At 38.8% G+C, this 22,679-nt stretch overlaps 1 protein-coding gene across 3 annotated transcripts in view; it reads left to right on the top strand.

Moving 5' to 3' along the window:
- Positions 1-22,679, top strand: part of tbc1d22a (TBC1 domain family member 22A) — a 143,123-nt gene that overhangs the window by 100,095 nt on the left and 20,349 nt on the right. For all 3 annotated transcript variants that reach the window (XM_023952363.1, XM_023952361.1, XM_023952362.1), the window contains one exon: positions 13,390-13,465. In XM_023952363.1, the coding sequence (XP_023808131.1) occupies positions 13,390-13,465 (76 nt within the window). The remainder of the gene's footprint in view (positions 1-13,389; positions 13,466-22,679) is intronic.

Here is a 22,679-nt window from a genome sequence, read left to right as displayed (position 1 = left end):
TTTGGAATAAATTCTGTTTGTATGAGTATTTTTAACTAGATTAGATTAAACCTTTATATCAGCATCATGCTAGCTTTAGGTGCTAATTTGGACAACCCTTTGAATTTTAATGCTAATTTATTATGTAACTGTTATATTTACATGATGCTAATTCACTTAGCTAATTTGGCATTTACTGAGGTTTTTAAAGCTTATTAAAACATATTTGAGTACCATGCTAGCTCATCCTCATCCTTGCATTTCCTCTTTCAGTATCCCATGTTTGCCATTCATGTACAATTTAGCTTACTTCTGCAATTATTTCTGCAATTTACGTTTTACATAATTGGAGCATTACAATGGTAAGGCTTTACACTTATAGCTCCAAAAACTTCAGCAAATTTTACAAAAACAGCTTTAGCAAAGCAATCCAACCTTTTTCATTTAAATAAATTCAGCTTCTTCTGCTAAAAGTTACGCAATTAAGCAAATAAAAGCAACCACCTTTAGCAATTACACAATCAAACGTATTTCCACAGGAAATGCAACTTTTTTTAGTTGTTTATATGTTACGCTAATATACTAGATTCCTTGTTTGTTTCATGAAGCTAAAAACTGTTACGGTAGTGAAGCATGAATATAATCAGTCAATTATTGTTATTGTAATTTGCATTTAAAGATGAAATATCAGTTCTTGTCAAGAAATTTCTCCCAAAAGTGTGACTTATACTCCAGTTCAACTTATGTATGATTTTTTTTTTCTTTATTATGCATTTCTCTGCTGCTGTAACTTGAAAAACAATAGCAGAGCGACTTATAGTCCAAAAAACCCGGTACTCAAAAATTGGTTGGGCAATGATAACTTTATATTTAAGAAGGTTAAATATTTTTTTAATGAATGAGTAGTTTTAAAAAAATGAATTCTCATTTGTGTTGTATTGAAGATGTGGTTTTACCAGAGTAATTAAACAGAAGCATTCTCTCCATTGATGGCACTTTAATAGATAAAATATATCCATTCTTTTAGAAATGTACTTAATTCTTCCCAGTCTTACTCTGCAGATAATTAATAGTAGCAAGCATGTGTTGTGCATAAAATGTTGCTATCCATAAATAACTATCAGCCCATAGAGGGTTCATTCAGGAAATTAATAGAAGCTGTGCCTTGTTGCCCCTGAGAGAGCAAGATGGCACGTAGGAACGCTTGAGAGAGAAAAAAAAAGAAAAAAACTCATGGGGAACAATGGATGGTGTGCTTTTATTTGTATGCTCGTCCCCCTGCTTGTGTTTGTTTGTGACCTTGACTTCCAACTAATTATGTGCAATGCACGAGAGACGACCCCCTCCCCCCTTCTATATTACTGCTTTCTAAACTGTCTGATGGAGACTGGATGCCTCAGCACTGTAATTAATCGATGATCCTGGTTGTGACCTGAGCTACTTCCCGCCCACATCGGCTGTACACCATTGCACTTAATTGAGGGCACGAGGGTGGGGGTCTGCAGTTTGCCCAATTACATGCAGCCAGTGCCTTTTAAATACCTCCTATGTCCGGTGTCGTCTCGTCTGAGTGGTCTCTCAACAGGGTCCATTTATTTGGACCTCTCGTAAGTTTAATTTAGCTAAACAAAGTTTTCCACTAAGATGTTTTGTTATCACTAAATGGTTGGCAGCCTAATGAACCAGGTGTGCAGTGGAGTCATATTTCCGGTTTCCTTTAATTTTCTATTAGGAGAAAAGGCTCATTAGCTCGGACTTAGTTTTTTAATAGCCAGGCATCTCTTTTTTTTCCTAAAAATTAATGCATTTTGGCTGTTGGTTAACTTAGGCAGTGTCTTTAATGAGCTGTAGCTTTAATTGGCAGCTCCTTCCTCTAAAGCTAAAACCAAAGATCCCAAGGAGTTCTAATCCCTCCAGTTATAAATTAAGACTAACTGGATAGTTTTTTACCAAAAAATAAGAGACTTTTTAATGTAAAGCTGCATTCACATGCATAATGCACGGTTCTGAACGCAGAAGCCCAACACTCAGATATACGCACACTAACATGGACTGTCCATCAGAAGTGGCCGCTTGAACATGCATTGCCGAGGGCAGTGAGACCGTAGCTTTAGCCATACATCCCCGTTCTTGAACAGGGAAATATCTCGAACTCCACATGCAGGGAGAAACCGTTTTAGAGCTAAATAGATGAAGACAGACATCTTGCTGACCAGGCAGGGCCTTTTTTTGTTTGTAAAGTGGTTGTGTGTATTGGTGTGTGGTTGCAAAACAGCATCAGAACCATAATGTCACATAGGCCTTTACAGACCATTTCCACATCAAACGGACAAAACATTATGAAAAAACATTGCTCTACTGCCAGCGATTTTGTGCTGGAAGGGTCACTTAGTCATGCTAAAATGGCCACTTTTTATTATTATCCAGGCATGTGACCAATTAAAGTGCTTTTAAGCATGACTCCCTCTAAAATTGTATATAAATCAATGACTCTCCCCAAAACTTGAATATGAATAAAAATGGAAAAGTAAATGCAGTTTCAACATATCCCCGCATTCGCCCAATTGAGTCACGACTTTAAGTTGACCCCACGGTGCCCCAGTCTCTCCAGCTGCCAATTAGTCTTGTATTGTGCTAATTTGGACAGCGCCTCTGGCTAACTTGACTAATTTTAGTACTTAAAATGGTCTTACATCAGCTGTTTGAATGAATTTAAATTAAATTGTCATCATTGACTTGTTGATTTAAGCGTCTCTTGTTAATTTCAGCTTATAATGTATTATGAATGCAAAAATAAAAGCAATCACTCAAAGACTTAATTATTTAATCCAGGTCATATTTTACAGAAGGTTCCTGTCCTGTCTTCTGTGCTCCCTCTGTGTGTATGCCTTCCCTACACAGCCAGTGAGCTCTGGTTTAAGCTTGCCATGCTCTAAATAGAGCCAGAAAGCTTCCCAAAGTCCATTATTCCAGCAACACACCCCCGAGGGCTGCAAATTTTTTATGCCAGCAGATGAAATCCAGCCTTTTATGCAAATTTCGTAGATATTCCTTGTACAACAGGGGCTCCTAAAGTATTTTTCCTGCCAAGGACCCAACTTTGATCCATGTATCTTTGCTCTGATGTCAAAAGAGTTTTTTCTTAGTAATTTTGACGAATCGAGCTTTAACCAAGCCCCCATATTCAGTTAACACATTTAAAGCCAACCATTAAAACAAATGTTTCAGTTCATCCAATGTCAACTAGAAGTGGGTTACAGATAAGAGCAATTTTCCGTTTGAATTTGAGTTTAGGTCCAAGCTTACACCAAATATTGGCAGTTTTCACAAGCTTTTTCATTTTATTCAAACTAAAGTTTTGACATAAATAGGGACATGATTTTTGTATTTGTAGTTGATGGACCTATAGTTGACCTTAACAAAGCATAATATATGTGAATGATTGTGCCAAATGCAGTGTTTCCAGGTTAAATCTTTTGGCTATGTATGATAACTGGACTGAGTGCGTGTGACATCACTCCCAGGAAATGGCTTACTTCCGACCCAAACGAAATGAAGCCAATTCAGTTCCTGTTTTCCTGCTAACGTATGCTGACATATTGGAGCCAGAAGTCATCACTAACATTTACTGGTTCAAATCGGTCTAAGGCAGGGGTGTCAGACTCATTTTCACTGAGGGCCACATCAGCATAGTGGTTGTCCTTAAAGGGCCAGATATAACTTATACATGTAACTAAGTGTAATGAAAAATAAATGTAACTACTCCTTAATGTTAAATAACTCATTATTTATTTACTATAACTTTTTAAAGTGACAATTAAAGTTGCATAGAAAACATATGTTTGCTTGTTACTCTTGCATAAATCCTTTTAAATTTGGTTCTGTCAGGTTGTGTCATATTGACAGTGTTTAAGTCCCAATACATAGTTGCCCAATCCTATATTTCAAGTCCATTTCCCACTAAATATAAATAAATACACACCAATTTTTATTTTAAGAAATTAAAAACTTTTATGCTCACGTGGGCCACATAGAATGACAGGGAGAGCCACATTTGGCCCGCGGGCCTTGAGTTTGACACATGTGGTCTAAGGCAACCACTTGCATACAGGAGTGAGTTTGTTGGAGGTCCACACCTCAACTACTTGAAAGAGAGCTCGGGAAAATCTATAAAACCATTCAAACATTTGACGTGAGACCACTTTTATAGAGGCATCTGATTGGTCAGTTTATAACTGGAATAATTTGCACTACAAAAAAAAAAAAATTAGGATTATCAAGAACATGGTAAAAAAGAAAATGAAGGAGAGCAAGAATGGTTGTTCTGACAAATGATTAATGATAATAGATGTTTTTGTTTTTCAATTAAAGTCCATGGGATTTTGGCCTCTTGGAGCCAGCGAGTACTTCCTGTTTGGAACGCCAGGAAGGAGGGGGTCACTAGGCATAAGTTCACCCTGCAGGGCTCAATTCCGATTTTTTGAAAAATTTCGATTTTTTTTTTTTTTTTTTTTTTTTTTTTTTTTTTTTTTTTTTTTTTTTGCAAGGCCATTCACAATTAAATGCGAACTTTTGTGTTAATGGGAAATGACCCAGAAGTGACCCGCATGCGCAGAAGAGTACTCAACGGTGAACGACGTCACTCGTTTTTTGTGGAAGTAGCTAACGTTAACAATGGATGTCAACAACAGTGTTGTCAACAGCAGAGCTCTTTTTGCATTATTAAATTTATTTTCACAAAAGAGCCAGCACAATTACAATCTTCTCATTTTAAGAAGAAAATTAATTTCTTCTTGGCATGATGTCAATCTGCTTAAAAAACAGATTCTGTTTTATTTGCATGTTGTTGATATTTATGGTCAATAGTAACTATTTTTTGTGGAGCTGTAAAGCATTAAAAACATATCTTTTAAGAGGGCAACTGAAATCAGGTGAATCTCTTATCTAAACACTGATACACTTAGATATTCGCCACCATTTTATTAGCCTTTCATGCTTTCAAGTTTTACAGCAAAATGGATTTCAATTTGCAATTCTTCCAGGAGGATCTGCTGAAAACAGACAGAATAAAACACATCAGATTTGTCAAGAATTAGGCAATCGTTCAAAGACTTAAAAAGAAGAATTGGAATTGACCACACTGCAATCCTTCGACACAATTCAATTGATACTTCACAAATAAGAAAACCATGTGTTGATTTATGGCAGAGTACAGAGGGATCTTGAGAAAAAAAACGAGCTTCATTAGCACCAAGGATAGCATGTTTTTGCATCAAGGTAATTTGATTCTGTGATATGTAATTTTCAGCGTTCTCTCTTATTAACTGAACACTTAGTAACCTGAGATAAACGGATTTTTGAAGAAAAAATGCTTCATGCTATCAATTAGCTCACATAAAAGACATATCAAAAGAAAAAGAAGACAATTATAAAGATTAATGCTTCCGATTTCGTCATTTTACTTGTAAGGAACAGAAAGAAGCACAACAACAGCAAAAACTATCATTTTCTATCATAGTAGTAGGTTTAAAGGTTGTCATCTGGACTTGGTTTTTAAAGTTGAAGACATTTCACCTCTTATCCAAAAGGCTTTGTCAATTCTGAAATAGTTGATAAAAGAGCTGGTTTTTATGTGCTCATGGGGGAGGAGTCAGACCTGCAACTGGATAACATTTTCTACTTAGACTGCATGTTTTTGGGTCGTACGGAGTCCTTTGTCCGCAGCTGGGGTTGGGGCGACATATCTACCCTCCCCAACCTGGTCATCTCTTTCAACTGTTAATGACCTAGGTGAAACTGGTTCGGTTTGTTTGGTTTTCAGAAAACTGCTGTAGATAGTTAAAAGAATAAACCTGAGTAAAATAAGAATAAACCTCTTATTAAGAGAAGGTTTATCTTTCTTGACAAAGATGGCTTCTCTCACTCCTCGCTTAAACCATCCTTTCTCTCTGGCTAAAATTCAGACTTTACTGTCCTCAAACGAGTGGTTTGTGGCCTTCAGGTGGTGTACTGCAGACTCAGGTCCGCTTGAGTTGGCTCTGGGATGTTGGTAAAGCTGCTTGTGTAGAGGTTGTTTGATTTCTCCTATGTATTGGTCATTGCAGTTCTCTTTGCAGTGGATAGAGCATACAACGTTGCTCTGTTTGTAGCTGGGAATTTTGTCCTTAGGATGAACCAGTTTTGTCTGAGAGTATTAACAGGTTTGAGATGAACTGGGATGTTATCTTGTCTGAAAATCCTTTTTAGTTTTCAGACATGCCTGAGATATGAGGAATTGAAACACTGTTCCCTTAAGGCTCTTGTTCCTTCTTGTCTTGTTTTCTTGTATGTTGGGATTTGGTGAATGCCCAGTTGGGATATCCACAGGTTTGGAGGGCTCGTCGGATATGTCTTCTTTCTTCTTTCCGTCAGAGCTTCTGGGCACTTCCTGGGCTCTGTGTTGTAAAGTCCTGATAAACAGTTTGTGCTGTAAAGGGTGGTTTGAATAAAATAACAGGTACTGATCAGTCTGAGTAGGCTTCCCGTACACTTCAACCCTGGAGCTGTCTGTCATCTCCAATGATCACAGCACAGTCTAGAAAGGCTAGACTGTTCTCCTTTGCGTCTCTCCTGGTGAACTTTATGTTTTTCTCGGCCGCATTGATATGATCTGTAAACGCCTCCACTTCCTGGATTTTGATCTCTACCCAAGTTTCGTCCACGTATCTGAACCAGTGACTTGGAGTAGTACCTCGGAACGAGTCCAGGGCTCTCCTTTCGACTTCTTCCATGTACAAGTTGGCCACAATGGGCGAGATAGGCTAACCCATAGCACAGCAGTCTACTATTAAAAAACTATATAAAAAAAAAACTCTTAAAATAACTTTTGTGTAAAAAAACAAACAAAACCCATTTGGATATTTTCGGCTGCTCATAAATTTTTCTGTCATATAACATTCACATTTTAAAAGACAAAGCTGAAATGTTCAACAGTTTCCTCTCCTTTCTATAAATTTTGTCCAAGCATGAACCAATCAGACTGCCAGACTATTGTTAACACAACCATCTGTTCCCATGGTGGCAGCTACAGATGGGGTTTCCCTGGAGTAGGTGTAGGGGTACAAGGGACGACGGCTAGCAGACGGTAGACAGACCAAACCAGACGCCGTGTCCTGTTCTGGTTTTCCCGAGGGCCCTTCACCATCACCTTGGCCTGTCACTCACTCAAGCAAACTCTCACACAAAGACACAGAGGAAAAAGCAGCTGGTGTCTTTGACAAGCCGTTGGTGCTTTTATTGTTGATTTCGGAAGCTTTCATGTACTTACATACTGAAAAAAGCAAGCTATAAATCATATCCTAGCTCTATCTTTTTTCTGTTTTCATTTGTATTCTCCCATCTTGTGCTGGTCATGATGCAGCAAATCTTTCTATTCCAAATATTTAATAACATCAAGTTTACTTTGATGCACCAACACACAGATCAGGGGGTAACCTTTGACTGTAAAGGTGAGTTGGACTGATGAGGTTAACCTTTACGTAGTAACCACACCTTTAAATACCCAACATGCCTTGTTCCTCTGGTGGAGAAACGTTTCTGCTAGAAGTTGGCTTTGGTAGAATTGCTTCTGGGTAATGAGCTGCATTAGATTCTTCCAGATTCTGATTTACTGAACACATCTAGATCCACACAAATGAGGGGAAAAGGGCATAATACCTCACTTTTTGTTCCCCACAACAAAAGTTTTTGAGTTTTTCCTTTTTAGAAGCCATCATTACCAGAATTTGCCATTATGGCTCTGACCCTATGCTAATCTAAATTTTCCCCTTATTTGAAAGCTTCTAACAATAGGAATAAAGTGAAAATATAATAACATGTTAAATGTGATGTTTTCATAACCTTTTTGAGAACACAGTGGCGTTTATACCGAGGACTTTAAAACACTAGCCTCAAAAACTATACTTAAATGTATACAAGCCTGTGTGTTATTTTTTAGACTCCAAGAAAATGTACTAATGGAAAATAATCAAACTTTTGGTGTATTAACAAACATCATTAATGCTAGATAGAGACTCAAATCACTGCAAGACTTCTGGAACAGTGTCCTGTGGGCAGATGAAGGTAAAATAACTTAACCTTCTTTCATAACAAAAAAAACTAATTACAGCACAAGCTGTTTTTAAGATGTTTACAAAGATCAGTCAGGGTTTTTTTCCGTTTTTGAAAAGTTATGAAAGCTTCTTTGAATTCTAATTCAACTCAAAAGTTTTGTCAACATTTTTTTAGCTGCAGGGTTCACTTGCAAGTGAATCCTGGTGTGGTGTGCCACAGTGTGAATGCAGATAAACCAAATAGAAAGCAAAACAAAAGAGACAAAGTAACGTAAGCTCAATGTAATATGACTAGAAGATGCAAACACAGGTCTGTATGCAGTCTAAAGCTACGTTCACACCAAACGCTATTTCGTGCTGCAGGAGCATCCGGTTTCAATGTTAACTCAATGTAAAGGCACAATCAGACTTGTGCAGCGATGTTTCCAGAGTTTAAATAACTGAACTTTGGAATAAAATTTGCAAAGCATCAACCAATAAGGGACTCATCTTTGGACCGTGATGTGTGATAATATTAACAGCAGGTGAAGTCCAAAAGTAACATGGAGAATCTGATTGTTCTCGTTCTGAACTTTAATATATGTGTCTTATTTTTATTGAGGCAATAATAAAAAGATCCTCTAATTTTGTTGTTATTTTTATTTTTCCCCTCCTTGCCATAATGCAGTAGAGTTCGTCATCAAATGGGTCACAGAGAAACAGAAGTACCGCTGAAAGTGGCAGTTCATTCTGACACGGCTCCTCTAATAGATGCTGAACCCCACCATACTGGGAGAGTGTCATGCTTACACTACATACATGTAGATTACATGGCCGATACAACTACCCTATATATGTTTTGGTTAACATCAGCCTCAAAGAAGCCTCTGTTGTGACTTCGCAGTGTTGTTTTAAGAGAAAAGTTCCCCTAAAAAATGTTATAAAGGCTAACCAGACCTAACAAAGGTGACTTTTTTTAGCATCCCTCCCCTGTTAATACTGATACTTTCCAAGTCTCTCCTAGTCAATTAAGATCTCTTAAAATATCAAAGTCCTCTTGAGATAGTTCGAACTGTCTGTTTACATTAGCTAATAGCTGTCACTTTATGTTTCTTCTTTGTAGAATGGTAGACTTTGTAGTTTATCCGAGAATGAATGAAATCTTTAACAAATGAATCTTAATTAAATCAGATTTTGGAGACCAGTGAAGAGTCCCACCTCTAATGGATGATTGTCCTGTCCTTCAACCATCCCCACACCCCTCCTTCCATTATTATCTTGCCTTTATCTCCACCTGTCATCTCTTTATTCCTCCTTCTTTTCTGTCCTTACCTTTCTTCTTCCTCACAAACATCCACCTCCTCTTGCACTTTGTGTTGTGTTGGTTGTGTCCAACTTGCTGATAGACATCCAGTGCCACAAAAGAAGGCAATTTCAGTCCAGTGTGGAGCCATTGTAGTCCCTAATAGAACGGACAGGGAGGTGAAGAAGATCTATTGATTCAACTGACTGAGAGAAACGAGAGAGGGATAAGGAGATTGAACAAAGAAAAAGGCACACAAAAAGGGGAAAACAGGAGCTTTCTGATTTGGTGATGTGTGTCCACAGAGCAGTGCCACTTCCATGCTGGAATGGTGGATGGACACATGGCGGAAGAATGGGAGTGTTTAGATAATAAAGTTGAAATGGTTGATTTCCTACCGTTGCCTCAACTGATCAAGGACACAATGTGTTAGGTTAGACAAGAAAGGAAGTGAGCAGAAGGAGAATAGGAATAAAAAAGGATCCCAAAAATAATAATAACGTTCAAAGACAGTTGGAGAAAATAAATAAGGGGGAGAAAAAGTGAAAACAATTTTTTAAGGCCTCGTATATTTGTGTTTTGTTGTAAAGCAAATTAATAAGTAGGTGTGTCAGAGAAAAGTAAGTAAATGTCATTAATGTTTGTTGGGTAAAGTGTGTTGTCTGGCACATAAAGGGACATAAAATCCCCGTTGAGCCCAACAGATAAACTGAAAAGTTCCCTCTTGATTCAGTTATCTCTTATGTTAGCACAGAGATGCTAATGCATGCTTTAATTTTCGGTCGTTAAGGTTATTGATCTAAACAAAAAGTCTCTTTCAAACCTTACATTATTATAGAACTCTACAGTTCGAGTTCTGATGTCGACCAGGGGAGAGGAGCATATTACAGTAGTTTAAAAAAAAAATCACTTCACCGTGTCTGAGTTGACCAGATCATTCAGAGTCTCACCCAGTGCAATTTAATCCTAAAGTGAGCACTGCGCCTTGGTTACGGCTGTTTTAACACTTGTGCTATCCTAGGCATTTTAACTGTGGGAGTGGGGTCATCTAGACCCACTAGACAGTGCTCTAAACCTTTTTTCTTCAATGATTTGTGTTCTTCACTGGTGTCCATGGATTACGTGAAATCCTCCACACCTTTATCCACCTTTGTCATGCTAGGGATAGCACGTCAATGTAAGGTTCGGGTCATCTGGACCCCATAGGATAGCACAAGGGTTACTTCCGTCTGTCTGTGACCAAGTTTGAGCATTAACCCAAGAGGGGGAAGATAAAAATAACACTTTTTATTATTGTCTCGATGAAAATAAGGCAAACATCATAAGGCAATGGAGCTGTAGCTATCGCGGCTGCTATGACAGCACACGCTCTCCGTCTGTCAGGCAGACGACCGCCCGCGGGGCAGCAAAGCAATCCCAGCTGCTTAGGGTCCCACGTTCCGACCCTGAGCAGCGGCGCCTGCTCTATCCTTTTCCTCTGCTCGCTCGCTCACTTTTCAGAGTTGCAGGACATCATCACAGAACCCTGACGCCCCTGATCCGCGAATTGCGTTCGGTGTGAATGCAGCATAAGGAACAAAAAGCTCCTTATGCTGCTTCTTTCTATTTTTCTGTCATGAATTGTAATGGTAACTAGGGTTTGTCCTTAATTGTTTGGTTTATCAGGGGGTGAAAATATGGGTACATCCTCTTTTAGGAAGACTGACTCATGTCTATGTTCTCTGGTGGAATTAAAATCACAATTTAGGATTGAAAGATTCACTCCAAAATGTTGGAAAATGTTCCTTCAATGTCTAAAGCCTGATAAAATTAATGCTTCTGTAAATTTGTGTTTTTTTACCCTTTGGCATGGATTTTTTCGTTTGGATATTGAAAAGAACTAAAAAGGGAAAAGTTGGATTTTTCCAAAGGCCTGGACACCTTATGGAAATCAATTCATCAAGGGCATTTAATTAAGTGTAACTGACCGCAACTTAGCCTCCGAGTGCCTTGGAAAAAGTAGAGATTTGTTTGTATTTTAAGCATCTTACTTTACGTTAGCCATGAAAAAACATGACATCATATACTACAGTCCACTATGAGATCTTTGTCAGATCTTTAGTGTTTCATATTATTGTATTGAGCAAAAATAAACCCTTGCAACAAACTATTTTTATAAGTTAAACAAACACAGTAAGACATGAAAGGATGATGTAAGAGTTATAGAACTAACACACAAATTTGCAAGCTATTGAAAGGAACAAAAACTAGAGTAAACTGGGGGAAATGGGTGAAGCCAGGGACAGGAAAATGCAGCTAGTTGGTTTTTTAGTGAATATGTAGAAGCCAGAGAGTTAGAGAGAGATAGAGAAAGGCAGTTGATTAAAGGCTGCAGCTTCAATAATGCAAATGTAATTACTTGCACTGGTCTTCACTCTAGCTTTGCTTCTAACTGCATTAATGCTTGAGTGGAGTGGTAGTAAAAGAAAAAGCCAGAAAGACTCCAGGTAGAAAATTAAGTTGGAGGACAAGTGTAGAATGAAAGAAAACACAAAATTATGAAGCACATGTTTATTAAAAACAAAAAGATAAATTGAGTGTGAAAGAATGGTAAAATTTGAGGGGAGGTGGTATATTAAAAAATTCAAATAATGAAAACCTATGATAAGTGAAATATGATGATGTAAAATATAATAAAATGTCAAAAAAGTTTCTTCATTTAGTTAAGACTTGCTATAAAGTATGTCTGCAAACACAAGGGAGATAAAAAGGGTCTTAAAATGAGGCCCAGGACTTGTATTGAGACTAACTAATATTTTCCATATATATATTTAAACGATTTACTGTTTTCTGGACCACAAAGAACAACAGAATATATGGTGCATGAAGCGAAACAAAACGGTTGTGACTACATTACCCACAATGCCTAGAGGGGCCAAGAGGCAGGTTATTAGTCAGAGGGATTGATGGGAAGTGTTTCGAGTGAACTTTGTTCTTCATGTTTGCCTCTTAGTACTCTCAGCTGACAGTGAGAAGGCCCTGGTTCAATTCCTGGCTGAGACACTTTTGTGTAGAGTTGGCATGTTCTCCCTGGCACAAATGGCTTTTCTCCGGTTTCTTCCCAGTCAACATGCTTTATAGATTAATTGGTAGTGTATCTCTAAATTGTCCCTAGGTGTGAGTTGGTATGGCCCTGCAACAGTTGCTGGAATAGGCTCCAGCAACCCTGTGACCCCAAAAGGGATAGACGGATGGACATATATATTTAGATATTTACCAAATGGCACAAAATTTTGCTAAAGTGGTTTCTCTACGAGATTTATAAATGGAGTCTGCAATGAATAAATTAAAGATTAAATTTTGAGCTGAGCATATTTTGTCCCTCCCCTTTTTCAAAGCGTTTATTTGTGGATATAGTTAAAGCTGCCATTTCACTGTAAATCTGGACTTTTCTCACTTGACATGAGTAAATGAAACCCTGTAAGTGGAAGATTTCCACTTACAGAACATGTGGATGACTGAAGGCCTTCCCTTCAACACACTGATATGGCAATTAGCATTAGCTACCACAAGTTTAAAGAGGGCCAAGCTTTCACTAATATCATGACACGATATGGATGGGGGGGGGAGTACAGCACAGTCTGCTCAGTTCTGCTGCGCCTGAAGGACGTCTGGAGGTATTTATTCCTCGAAGACGCCTCCACCATATCTCTCCTCCTTGGTTTGCGGGGTAGTTTGCCACATCAGCTGTTCTTCATCAGCAACGAAATGACCCCTCAAGGAAACGTCATCCTTGTTGCTTTCTGTGTGTTTGGGTGCACACACACATATACGCACACATACACACAAAATGCTTGTGCGAAGAACTCGCTGGGATGCTGTTCTGCAAGCTCGAACAACCAAAAGCGCCGACTACTTAAATTAGGATTAGCCGCTCCTTTTATCCCTGTTTTATCTCTGTTGTTCTTATTTAACCAAAAAGCTTGAGTAAACATCAACAAAACCGGAACATTGAACTGATTCGATGCCACGCCCCACCCCCACTTTTGTTCTCCTCAGGACAATTATACGTTTGCTCAGCCGGGCATTCAGAGGAAAGTCAAGGCCCTGGAGGAACTGGTCAGCAGGATTGATGGTGAGTCCTCTGCCTTGCTTGCTTTCATCCATCCCCCACCCACCCATCTCCAAACTCCCTTTTTCCACAGTTCTTCCGCTTTGACAAGACTTCTTCACATCTGTCTTCGATCTTTCTCTTCTTTTTTGTGGTCTCTGCACCAAACAGAGTGCCAGCCCATAACGCAGCCGTGCAAGAGCTATAAATAAAAGTTGTGATCTGAAATAATAGTTTTTCATAATAAAAGGACATAGATTATTTCCCCCCCAGATAAACTTCTATTTATGTCTTGTTTATCAGCTTTATAATCCTCATCTGGTATTCAGTTTTTTAAAACCATTCAGAAATTTACAGTCCAATACAACTTTTATCTGTTCATGGAAAAAAAATGCTAAATGAGGCTGTCCTGTCTCTGGTTTTCCTGCATAAATTATCATTTTTAATAGCACAAGCATTTCCACAGGTATTTAAATCATTTAAATTCATTTCTTTGCAAATGACAAGTCGTTCTAATTCAATGCATACTGTTCTACGTTAACCAATTTAGTGAGCATCAATGCACACTGGTTTTTTTCGCAGAGACTTCTGGGAAATTACCAGAGCACTGGATATGATCATTTTGAAGATTCAGATACCCTAAAAAAAAAAAAAAGTTACACACCCTATAAAGTGCACTAAGTAGTGAATAGTGAGGGAGTTTCAGACACTACCTACAATCTTAAAGTCTTATGTCGTTGGCAAAAAACTAGTGTGCATTGTGGCAACACAATAAGTACAGGGAACCTGATCAAATCGCAATAGCAAATAGCAAATCCTATTTCACACGGTGGTGCAGCGGCAGGGCGGCAGACCCCTGATTGGAAGATTGCAGGCTCAATCCCTCCACGTGTCGAAGTGTCCTTGGGGAAGACACAGCATTTGCCATTTACCACTTCCTCCTTTTGCCAACATTGCTACAATCAAGCACTTTAAATTAGATTAGCTCCTGGTAGCATTTCCCAAACGTTTTGTCTCCCTTACAACTGTACAAGACATTTATTCACTGGATACTTATGTGATCACAAAAAAATGATGCATTGCTCAACAACTGAGAGTTTCCCCCGACTGAATAACAGCGCCGTAAAATGAGACTGTTGTACAAATACAACTTGGAGTCAATCTTTCTGTTTGATTGTTTTTAATCTTTATATGTTGTCAAAAGAGAGAGAACCGAGGGCATTTTACTCTGAAAGGATGTTTGCATCACTGCAGTCACTAATGCAACCAAGTTAACCCTTATTAACATGTCTGTGTTAACTGAGTTAATAGTGTGTCTGTTAAGTGTACACTGGAGAGTAAACTGTCATTAAACAAACCAGAAAAAGAAAAAAACATTTGGACATTTGCAGTACGTTTTCATGATTTAAATCATTTTTAAAAGGTTATTATTATTCTAAACATCTCAAGAGGTACTCTGCGCCCTAGAATGCTTTCGCCAAAATAGACATATTTGCGCATGCGGGGACCAATTGGGTAGGTGTTACAGATCGGGTAGTGATTAATTTGGCTAATATAATGCACAATGCATTGCATTTGAATGATTCGTCATTTGAAATAAAATGATTCCATTTTTCATTATCAGAACACAGTGGATTCATAGATAGTCTTCGAAAAGGATGTTCATATTTATTAGGTCTTTACTTCCTGTTCCACTCTGATCATCTTTTGATCTATTATAGGACCGTTCTCAGTTGCCTTTTTAATATGATTATGTCGTTTCAGCCAAAATCAAAAATTCTTAAGCAGACGCATGAGACCTTTTCCACTCACAATTAAAGTTCACTTAAACTTCCTTCAATCATTATCTTCAAAAAGCGTCATTTACTGTACACACACTTCATATGTAATACAACAAGGGCTCATCACAGAAGGCTTTTGTTGGACCGCCAGCATTGTGGCCTAACCTCTGTGCCCTCTGCTGTGATGACTCTCCTGTCACCCTCCCTGGAAGCAGACGGAGGGAGCACTTCCTGGCTTTATTCCGACGGATGGGGGGAAAGGGTCTGCGTACATGTGCAGCTGTATGATTGTCAGCAAAAGTTACCAAGTAAACACAATGCTGGCTGACATGCACACACCGCTGTCTGGACATTTTTCTGACACTACCCGCAGGAGCTGTAAGTCCAAATCAGTCATAGCTGACGTGTTGGACCTTATTCTGCCTGGTCCCCGCAACAAAGCAGGTGTTCGTGTAAGAAAACAGAGGCGCCGGCGTTCGGTGCAAAACAGACGGACCCCCCCCCCCAAAAAAGGTTTGTCTTTCTGTTCCATTCGACCTCCACTACGCTGCAGCAGTGCCACAAAAGAGATGACTTGACATTTTCGCTGGATCTTATGCCATAATTGCCCTGTCATCACTGTCAGGCCGGACACTTTATACCTCGCCAGCTCGACATAACCAGTTCTAATGACATCAGAGATAACTCTTATCTCGCGTTACAGGATTGTTTTCCGTTAAGCTGTTGACGTCGCATCTTTCCTGGAAACAATGGCCTCTCATCTTTTCCTAAATTATCTACCAGCACCTATCAGATCCAGAGTTCTTTAGACTGGGGGTCTTTTGATAAAGGTTTGGGGTCTGCCATCCTACAGCAAAAGGAATGGCCTCAGTTAACAGACTAAAAGACACAAATCATTCCTAAATCCAGATACAACACCAAGCTATGCTCTTTAAATCATTGGTGTTTGTTTTCTTCTACTTGTTCTAATATTGAGCTCTATGTGTTTGGTTATATCTAAAATATCTAAAACAGTTCCAGAAAATCTCAGATTTTATCTCAGAGTTGATGTCTTTGACTTTTAAATGAACTTGCGTCATTAAAGTAATTTTGTAACATTATCAAAAAAAACACTATCGCACTAGCGCTATGGGTGCCTGAGAGGCAACGATGTAACAACGGCCAGTTTGACTAAGACTTTTTAATAATCTTTTTGTTTTTACTCTTGAAACATTCATTTTTAGATATAGAAATTAAAATTGTGTGAGGTTAAAACCAGCATGCAAAGTAAATAACTGCATGTTTGTTTTTTTCAAAGAAAAAGGTTAGTCAAAAATTTGATAGTAATAATGTAAAAAAAAAAAACAAGCTTTATTACTTTTGGTCAGATCTCAATGTTTTCTTAAATTTCAATTTTGTTCATCAAAATATGACTGATTTGTTTTTTAATTGTGCTATTGGCTTGCATCTTTATGGCAATTTTAACAAGAAGGAAATTCATTGCTTCTGTGGCAACTATTTGACTTCCTGGTTGAAGCCAATCTGAAAAAGAAAGTAATTATGGCTCAAATATTTCTAAACCAAAAAATACATTTAAAATGAAGATGCCAGAAACAGTGTGCAGGGCTTTGTTTTGGACAATGATGATGATACATCTTTGGCCAAAGCCGAGTTCCTAGTTGGTTAACGCGACTTGAATATTTCCACTAACGTTCAGATATTTAGAAATATTGTACCGCCACGCCCAAGATGCACTTCTATTAGACTCCTGTGCCACACCTGGTGCTCAAAACGTGCCCCAGGGCCTGTGATCACGTTTGCACATTGACTCAACATTGAAACCGGACGCCCCTGACATACAAATTGCGTTAAGAGAACATAGCTTTACAATGCAATGCAGTCCAGATAGTTCCATTAAGGCTAGATTGTCTTAAATGCATTTTATTCATAGTAATATTTGAACATGAATCGACCAACAGACTACATCAAATGTTTTTTTGTATAGTCCACCATACTGGAAAATCTATGGGTGTGAACAGAAACAGAAACAGATTTCGGAAAGATTTATATTGGACAGTCAGTCACATCACACCATTGGTTTGTGCTGGCCCTTACTGGCTGGCCCTTACTGGCTGGCCCACTTTCCTATCTAGAAAGGTGATGGACAAGTCTGAGTTTGCAGGGTTGCCAGTACATTTGGGACTGCATTGTGCAGACTGGAAATTATGTGGAGGAGGAATTATGGTGTGGGGTAGTTTTTTTAGGACTTTTTAGCTCCAGTGACAGGAACTCTGAATGCTTTAAGATACCAAAACATTTTGGACAATTCTATGCTCCCAACCTTGCGGGAACAGTTTAGAGCGGCCCCCTCTTCTTCCAACATGACTGTAGGTCGACATCACATGAAACTCTATGGGTTAGGAATGGTGTTTTCAGCAAATTATTTTCAATGTCCTTACACTTATAATGAAAAAATTGCTAAAAGGATTTCCATATTTGTGAAACCTGTGCCAAAGTAACCGCTTACAATGTGCTCTACGTCTCTCATACCGAAACACAATGTCGGTTCTTTTTTTTTCTTCTATTTTTCATAGTAAACAGATTTTGCCTCAGAAATTTATGGGTTTATTCTCATAAATCCTTAATGTATGATTATCGTTATTATCGTAAAATTTTGACCCATAATCCTACAAGTTTACTCTCGTAATGTTTTGACTTTATTCCTCATAATTTTACAACTTTATTTTCGTAAATGTATTTATATATATATTTATTTTTTTTAATTTATGGTGGCCCTTATACTCTGCTGTAATTTTGGCATTAGGATTTGTAAAAAATTTATTCCACCACTTCTTTTATGTGGTAGCTCTTAAAATAATATCTTTTACTTTGACATTTTTTTTCTTTGTTTCTTCTTTTGCTTTCAAATCCCCCTTTTGTAATTATCTACTTGTAATGATAACAGTAACACCCATTAGTGCTGCTGGATGCTGGCAGATGCACCCCCTCAAAAGACAACAACCACTTTGTCAGCATGTCATGTTCCTTTGATGTCTTTAATCTTCCTTTTATCTTTGTCTTTATTTGTTGCATGGAAGGGCATTGGTTCAATTCCATTAACATGCAAAAGAGCCTAAAGGTGAATTTATTTATTGAAATCAGAAGGCACATTTGCAGCACACTCGTCCAGCCAAAAAGACAAAGAAATGGGATTCTGAAAATTGCATAATCAGAAGTATATTTTTTTGGCTTTTTGTTTTGCTTTGATTAAATGTCCTAAATCAATTTTTTCCTCTGAAAGATTTGGTGTTGCTTTTTGATCTGGGTTATGCTGTTTTTCTCTCTGTGGTTCCAACAGAGTTTTTCTGTTTGCTTCTGAATAGTTTCCTAAAAAGCTTCATTCAAGAGCTGCTTTGGCATCTTTTAATTCGACCTGAAGTCAGTTACACAAGTTTTTCCCTTCCCTTCCCACACACTTCTCCTTCAGATCACCCTCTGCTCGGCCTTCTGGGTTTTGCATGTTTTTTTTTTTCATTTATTCAGAGACTCACAGATTTCTTTATAGCTCATTTTCCTTTATCTTAACCAAAATGTCAGTTGTCATTTTTTGTCTCTTTTTGAAAAATCCTAAAATGAACTGAAATATTTTTTAATTAATTTCTAATTACATTAATAGACTGTAAAATATTTTTTACATTTTAAACCCCATTGTATTTGTTTAGTTTATACACACATTTATTTACAATGGAAGGATATTGCATTCAATAAAATAAAATGAAAAAAAAGTTATTTCGATTCTATTTTTTTCCTGTTTTATAGCTTTCTTTTGAACAATGAGGGACCTTCTAATTTGATACCTTTCTATTTCTGTTTTGATCGTAGACATTGGGAAATACTTCAGACTTTGAGCAACATTAATCATATTGTTCTGAGTTTGCCTAGTTTGCGCAGGGATCTCGAGATGTTACGGTTTCTACGACGGAGAGAACCCTCTGATCTGCTGATGTATATGAAGTATATGTTCTAGATCAGCTTGACAAAAATTGGACGTTGCATGGATACAAAATGAGCATCTGAAGTGCTTTCAGGCTGGATTTGTGGTCCCCCAGGAAAAAATCAGGAACTTGCTGAAAATTAGTGAATCCATCAGAGTTATATCTGAATCCAGGCCCAAATTTTATAGTACTTGCTTATAGAATCAAACGATAAATAGAAGCCCTATAGGATATGCATTAAGGGTGCCATTGATGGATTTCCACGAATTATGATATAGCTGCATGTATACTACATAAACAGTGATCCAAAGGTTATTGGATATCACAGAGGTGTCATCAAGGAATGGAACTCCTACCAGGATATGATCCGATCACGAGACAGAGAACTGTTATGTGCAACAAATGCAGATGTTCCTCAGACATGACCACACAGACAACTCCTCGCAGAGTTGCTATTTGTTGGATGCCAGCAATCACAACCAATGCGTAGACTTTGGTTGTGAATAGGCAAAGAATAGGCAAACCTATATGGGGCACGCAAGGAGCACCCAGCTGTTATGGTTAACGGGCCCCTTGCCCAATCAGCTGATTTTAGGAGGATCAAACAAGGGAACAATCTGTATGACATGCCTGCCTTATCCTGACTTACCCATCCTTTTTGTGCAAGTGTTCACTACGACCTGTCGGCCAAGAAAACAATTTCCCTCTACTGGCTCACATAGCGGTCCACAATCTTGATATTTTGTACAGCCCACCAGTGTGTCCCGTACAGGTCTGCCCATTGCCCATTTATCTAGTCAGGATTTCAAATATTCCTGAGAATTTCTGGTGAACTTATTTCCTTCTTTTTTTTTTTGAAAAAATCATCTAGATTGAGCTGCTTTTTTTCTCTCTGGAGTGAATGAAAGCATAATCTATAAAAAAAAAAAATCCAATTTCACATTGTATGAAGTCAAACGAATTTGGCATCATCAGCAGATTTCTGGGAAATGCTCACTCGTCACTGTATGACCCCGCCCTCCTACACCATTGTGTCCAGCAGCTAAAAGTGAAGAGCAAAAGGACAAGAGCCAGCACAGCAGCCTCTAATCTGACTTGTAACCAGCAGTGGGCAAGAGGACAGGACTCATCAGTCAATCAGCGTCTATGAGACATGTCATCTTCCCCCATCCGCTGCCCTGATTATAACCCCACCCAGCGTGCTCAGCACTGTGCCAGCCAGAAGAAAAAAACCTTCCTTTATTCCCATGTAGATCCTTTTTAACTTCTTTGCTACAAAGCGTCAGCACCCCAATGCCTACCCCACCTCCTCTTCCCATGTGTTTGGTGAAGGCGCTAATATTAGGCAGAGCAAGTTCATTAGTATAATTTAACATTGTCTAAGGTTGTTCCACTCTCTTCCCCTCTGTTTGGCAGTAAGCTTAGATCTGTCACCGTGATGCATGCACTGTTAATGAGCTTCCCTTGTTTATGCTTTTACAGCAGCATGTGATAATTAAACAGCAGAGACAAGTGTGAAATAATAGCTTTGTGTTTGCTTTGCACCCTGCTCTTGTGCTGGAGTGTGTGTGGAGTTGCAGATAGGTGCCATTCAGGTGTTCTCTTTGAAGAATGCTGGACACGGGGGTGGAAATATCTTGCTTTTTATATTACTCATAAACTTGTCATGAATATCTCTTTTTCTATTTCATTTTTCTAGTAAAGTTTGTGCGAATCGTCTGTCAGCCGAGATTACGAGAACCCACCCAACTGGCTGTTTTTCATAGATTCCCTGACAGCTTCATAATTACAGCCCCATTATGAGATGTGTGTGTTGGAAAGAGATTGGGTGACTCGGGTTAGATGACAATAGAATTGGGGAGTTGCTAAATGCCGAGAGGTATTTTTAATCTTTTGTTATGTAAAGATGAAGAAAACAAACATTTATCAAGAACAGAGAAAATGAACAGACTCTAGGCCCTCGCAGTGTCACAGCCCCGTTTGTAGCCTGCTTTCCTCTGACTGACGCACCTCTGATCCTATCTTCTCGGGGAGTCTTCTGCCAGAGCGCCACGACGCTGACATTTGAGTCCCACACTGAGACCATATTGAGACCGTGTCCCTTAGGAAAGGCAGCTGCGGGTGAAAAGAGACGGACAAGGACATCCAATGGCTCATGAAGCAAAAAGCGCAACATAAGTTGACCTGTAAGCTGTACATCGCAGTGATATGTAGTGCGCGTTTGTTTGAGGTCTCAGGCCCCGTGGGGGAACGGCTGGGTCAGTGTCTCTGTCTCGTTTCCAATAGAGGAGGCAGGCATGCCAGCCCGGGCCTCAATAAATGCTCCTGTGGGCCGAAGTGGCCCTCCATCGGAAAACCAACGCTGAAAGTCTCTCTGATGGAAGACAGACTGCACTCAGTGTAGTTAAACACGCATTTGCAGTAGCGATGTTCAATTGGCAGTTCTGCATGTCAATCAAATAACGTACTTCACGGCAAGGATGATGATCCCCTGATGACAATTTTTTTTTAAATATATTTTTAATGTTTATTTATTGCTTTAAGGAATTTATGTGGACAAGCTGATTTTGATGCAGAGAAAAGTGGCTTTTTTATATCAGTCTTTCACCGATATGCAACAAATTACTAGTGTAAAGTGTTGTCTATCGGCGCAAAGCTGCTCATCTGCATCAAAATCCGCTGGAATTACAATAGTGGTAGAGTTATGCTAGTCAAAAGACTGTAAACACTGAACCTATGGCTCTGGTGTGAAAGAGATAAAACACTTCATGCATCCACTGCAACACAAAAAGTGGAAAAAAATCTCTGAACCTCTTAAATAGACATTAATACACAGTCAAAAGAAAAGTGGCTCAGATTATGCACACATATTTCAAGGGTTCTTTTCTAGATTAGGATTGTTTCTATGTGGAGATGAAGTTGTCTTAGCCTACTCCGTGTTCTGTAGTGATCAGATTCAAGAAAGGAGTGAAAAACACATATTATTTTTTGCAAAGGGGGTATTAAATTCAATGGGCTGCACGGTGGTGTAGTGGTCAGCACTCTCGCCTTTCAACAAAAAGGCCTAAGTTTGAATCCCAGCTGGGTCCCACAGTCCGAAAACATGCTTTGGTCAATCCTTGATTGCAATTGACCAGTTGATCGAGGAAGTGTGGGTAGATCGTGGGCCATTGAATATAAATAAACGACTAATAAAAAACCTTATAAAGACTTCACAATAGATTTACATGTACGAAAATGGTGTGTTCCATTTTCACGACGTCCCTTGAGGTGGCCAGACGAGCCTGAAGGGAACTGTGAGGCACGCCTGTGCTCCCTTTAAGATGCCGCCACTTCTCTTTAATCCACTCCACGGGCCTGGACTGGCCGGAAACCCGCAGCACCTGTACAGGTGTATGTGACTAAGGCACAGATAAAAGCCAATGTGTTAATCCATAGACTACGCTTGTGTAAACTTGTGATTTCCAAATGGATGCCAAATTC

The sequence above is a fragment of the Oryzias latipes genome, chromosome 23 (genome assembly GCF_002234675.1).
Source record: "Oryzias latipes chromosome 23, ASM223467v1".
Classification (NCBI taxonomy): domain Eukaryota; kingdom Metazoa; phylum Chordata; class Actinopteri; order Beloniformes; family Adrianichthyidae; genus Oryzias; species Oryzias latipes.
This window is presented reverse-complemented; position numbering and strand designations above follow the sequence as displayed.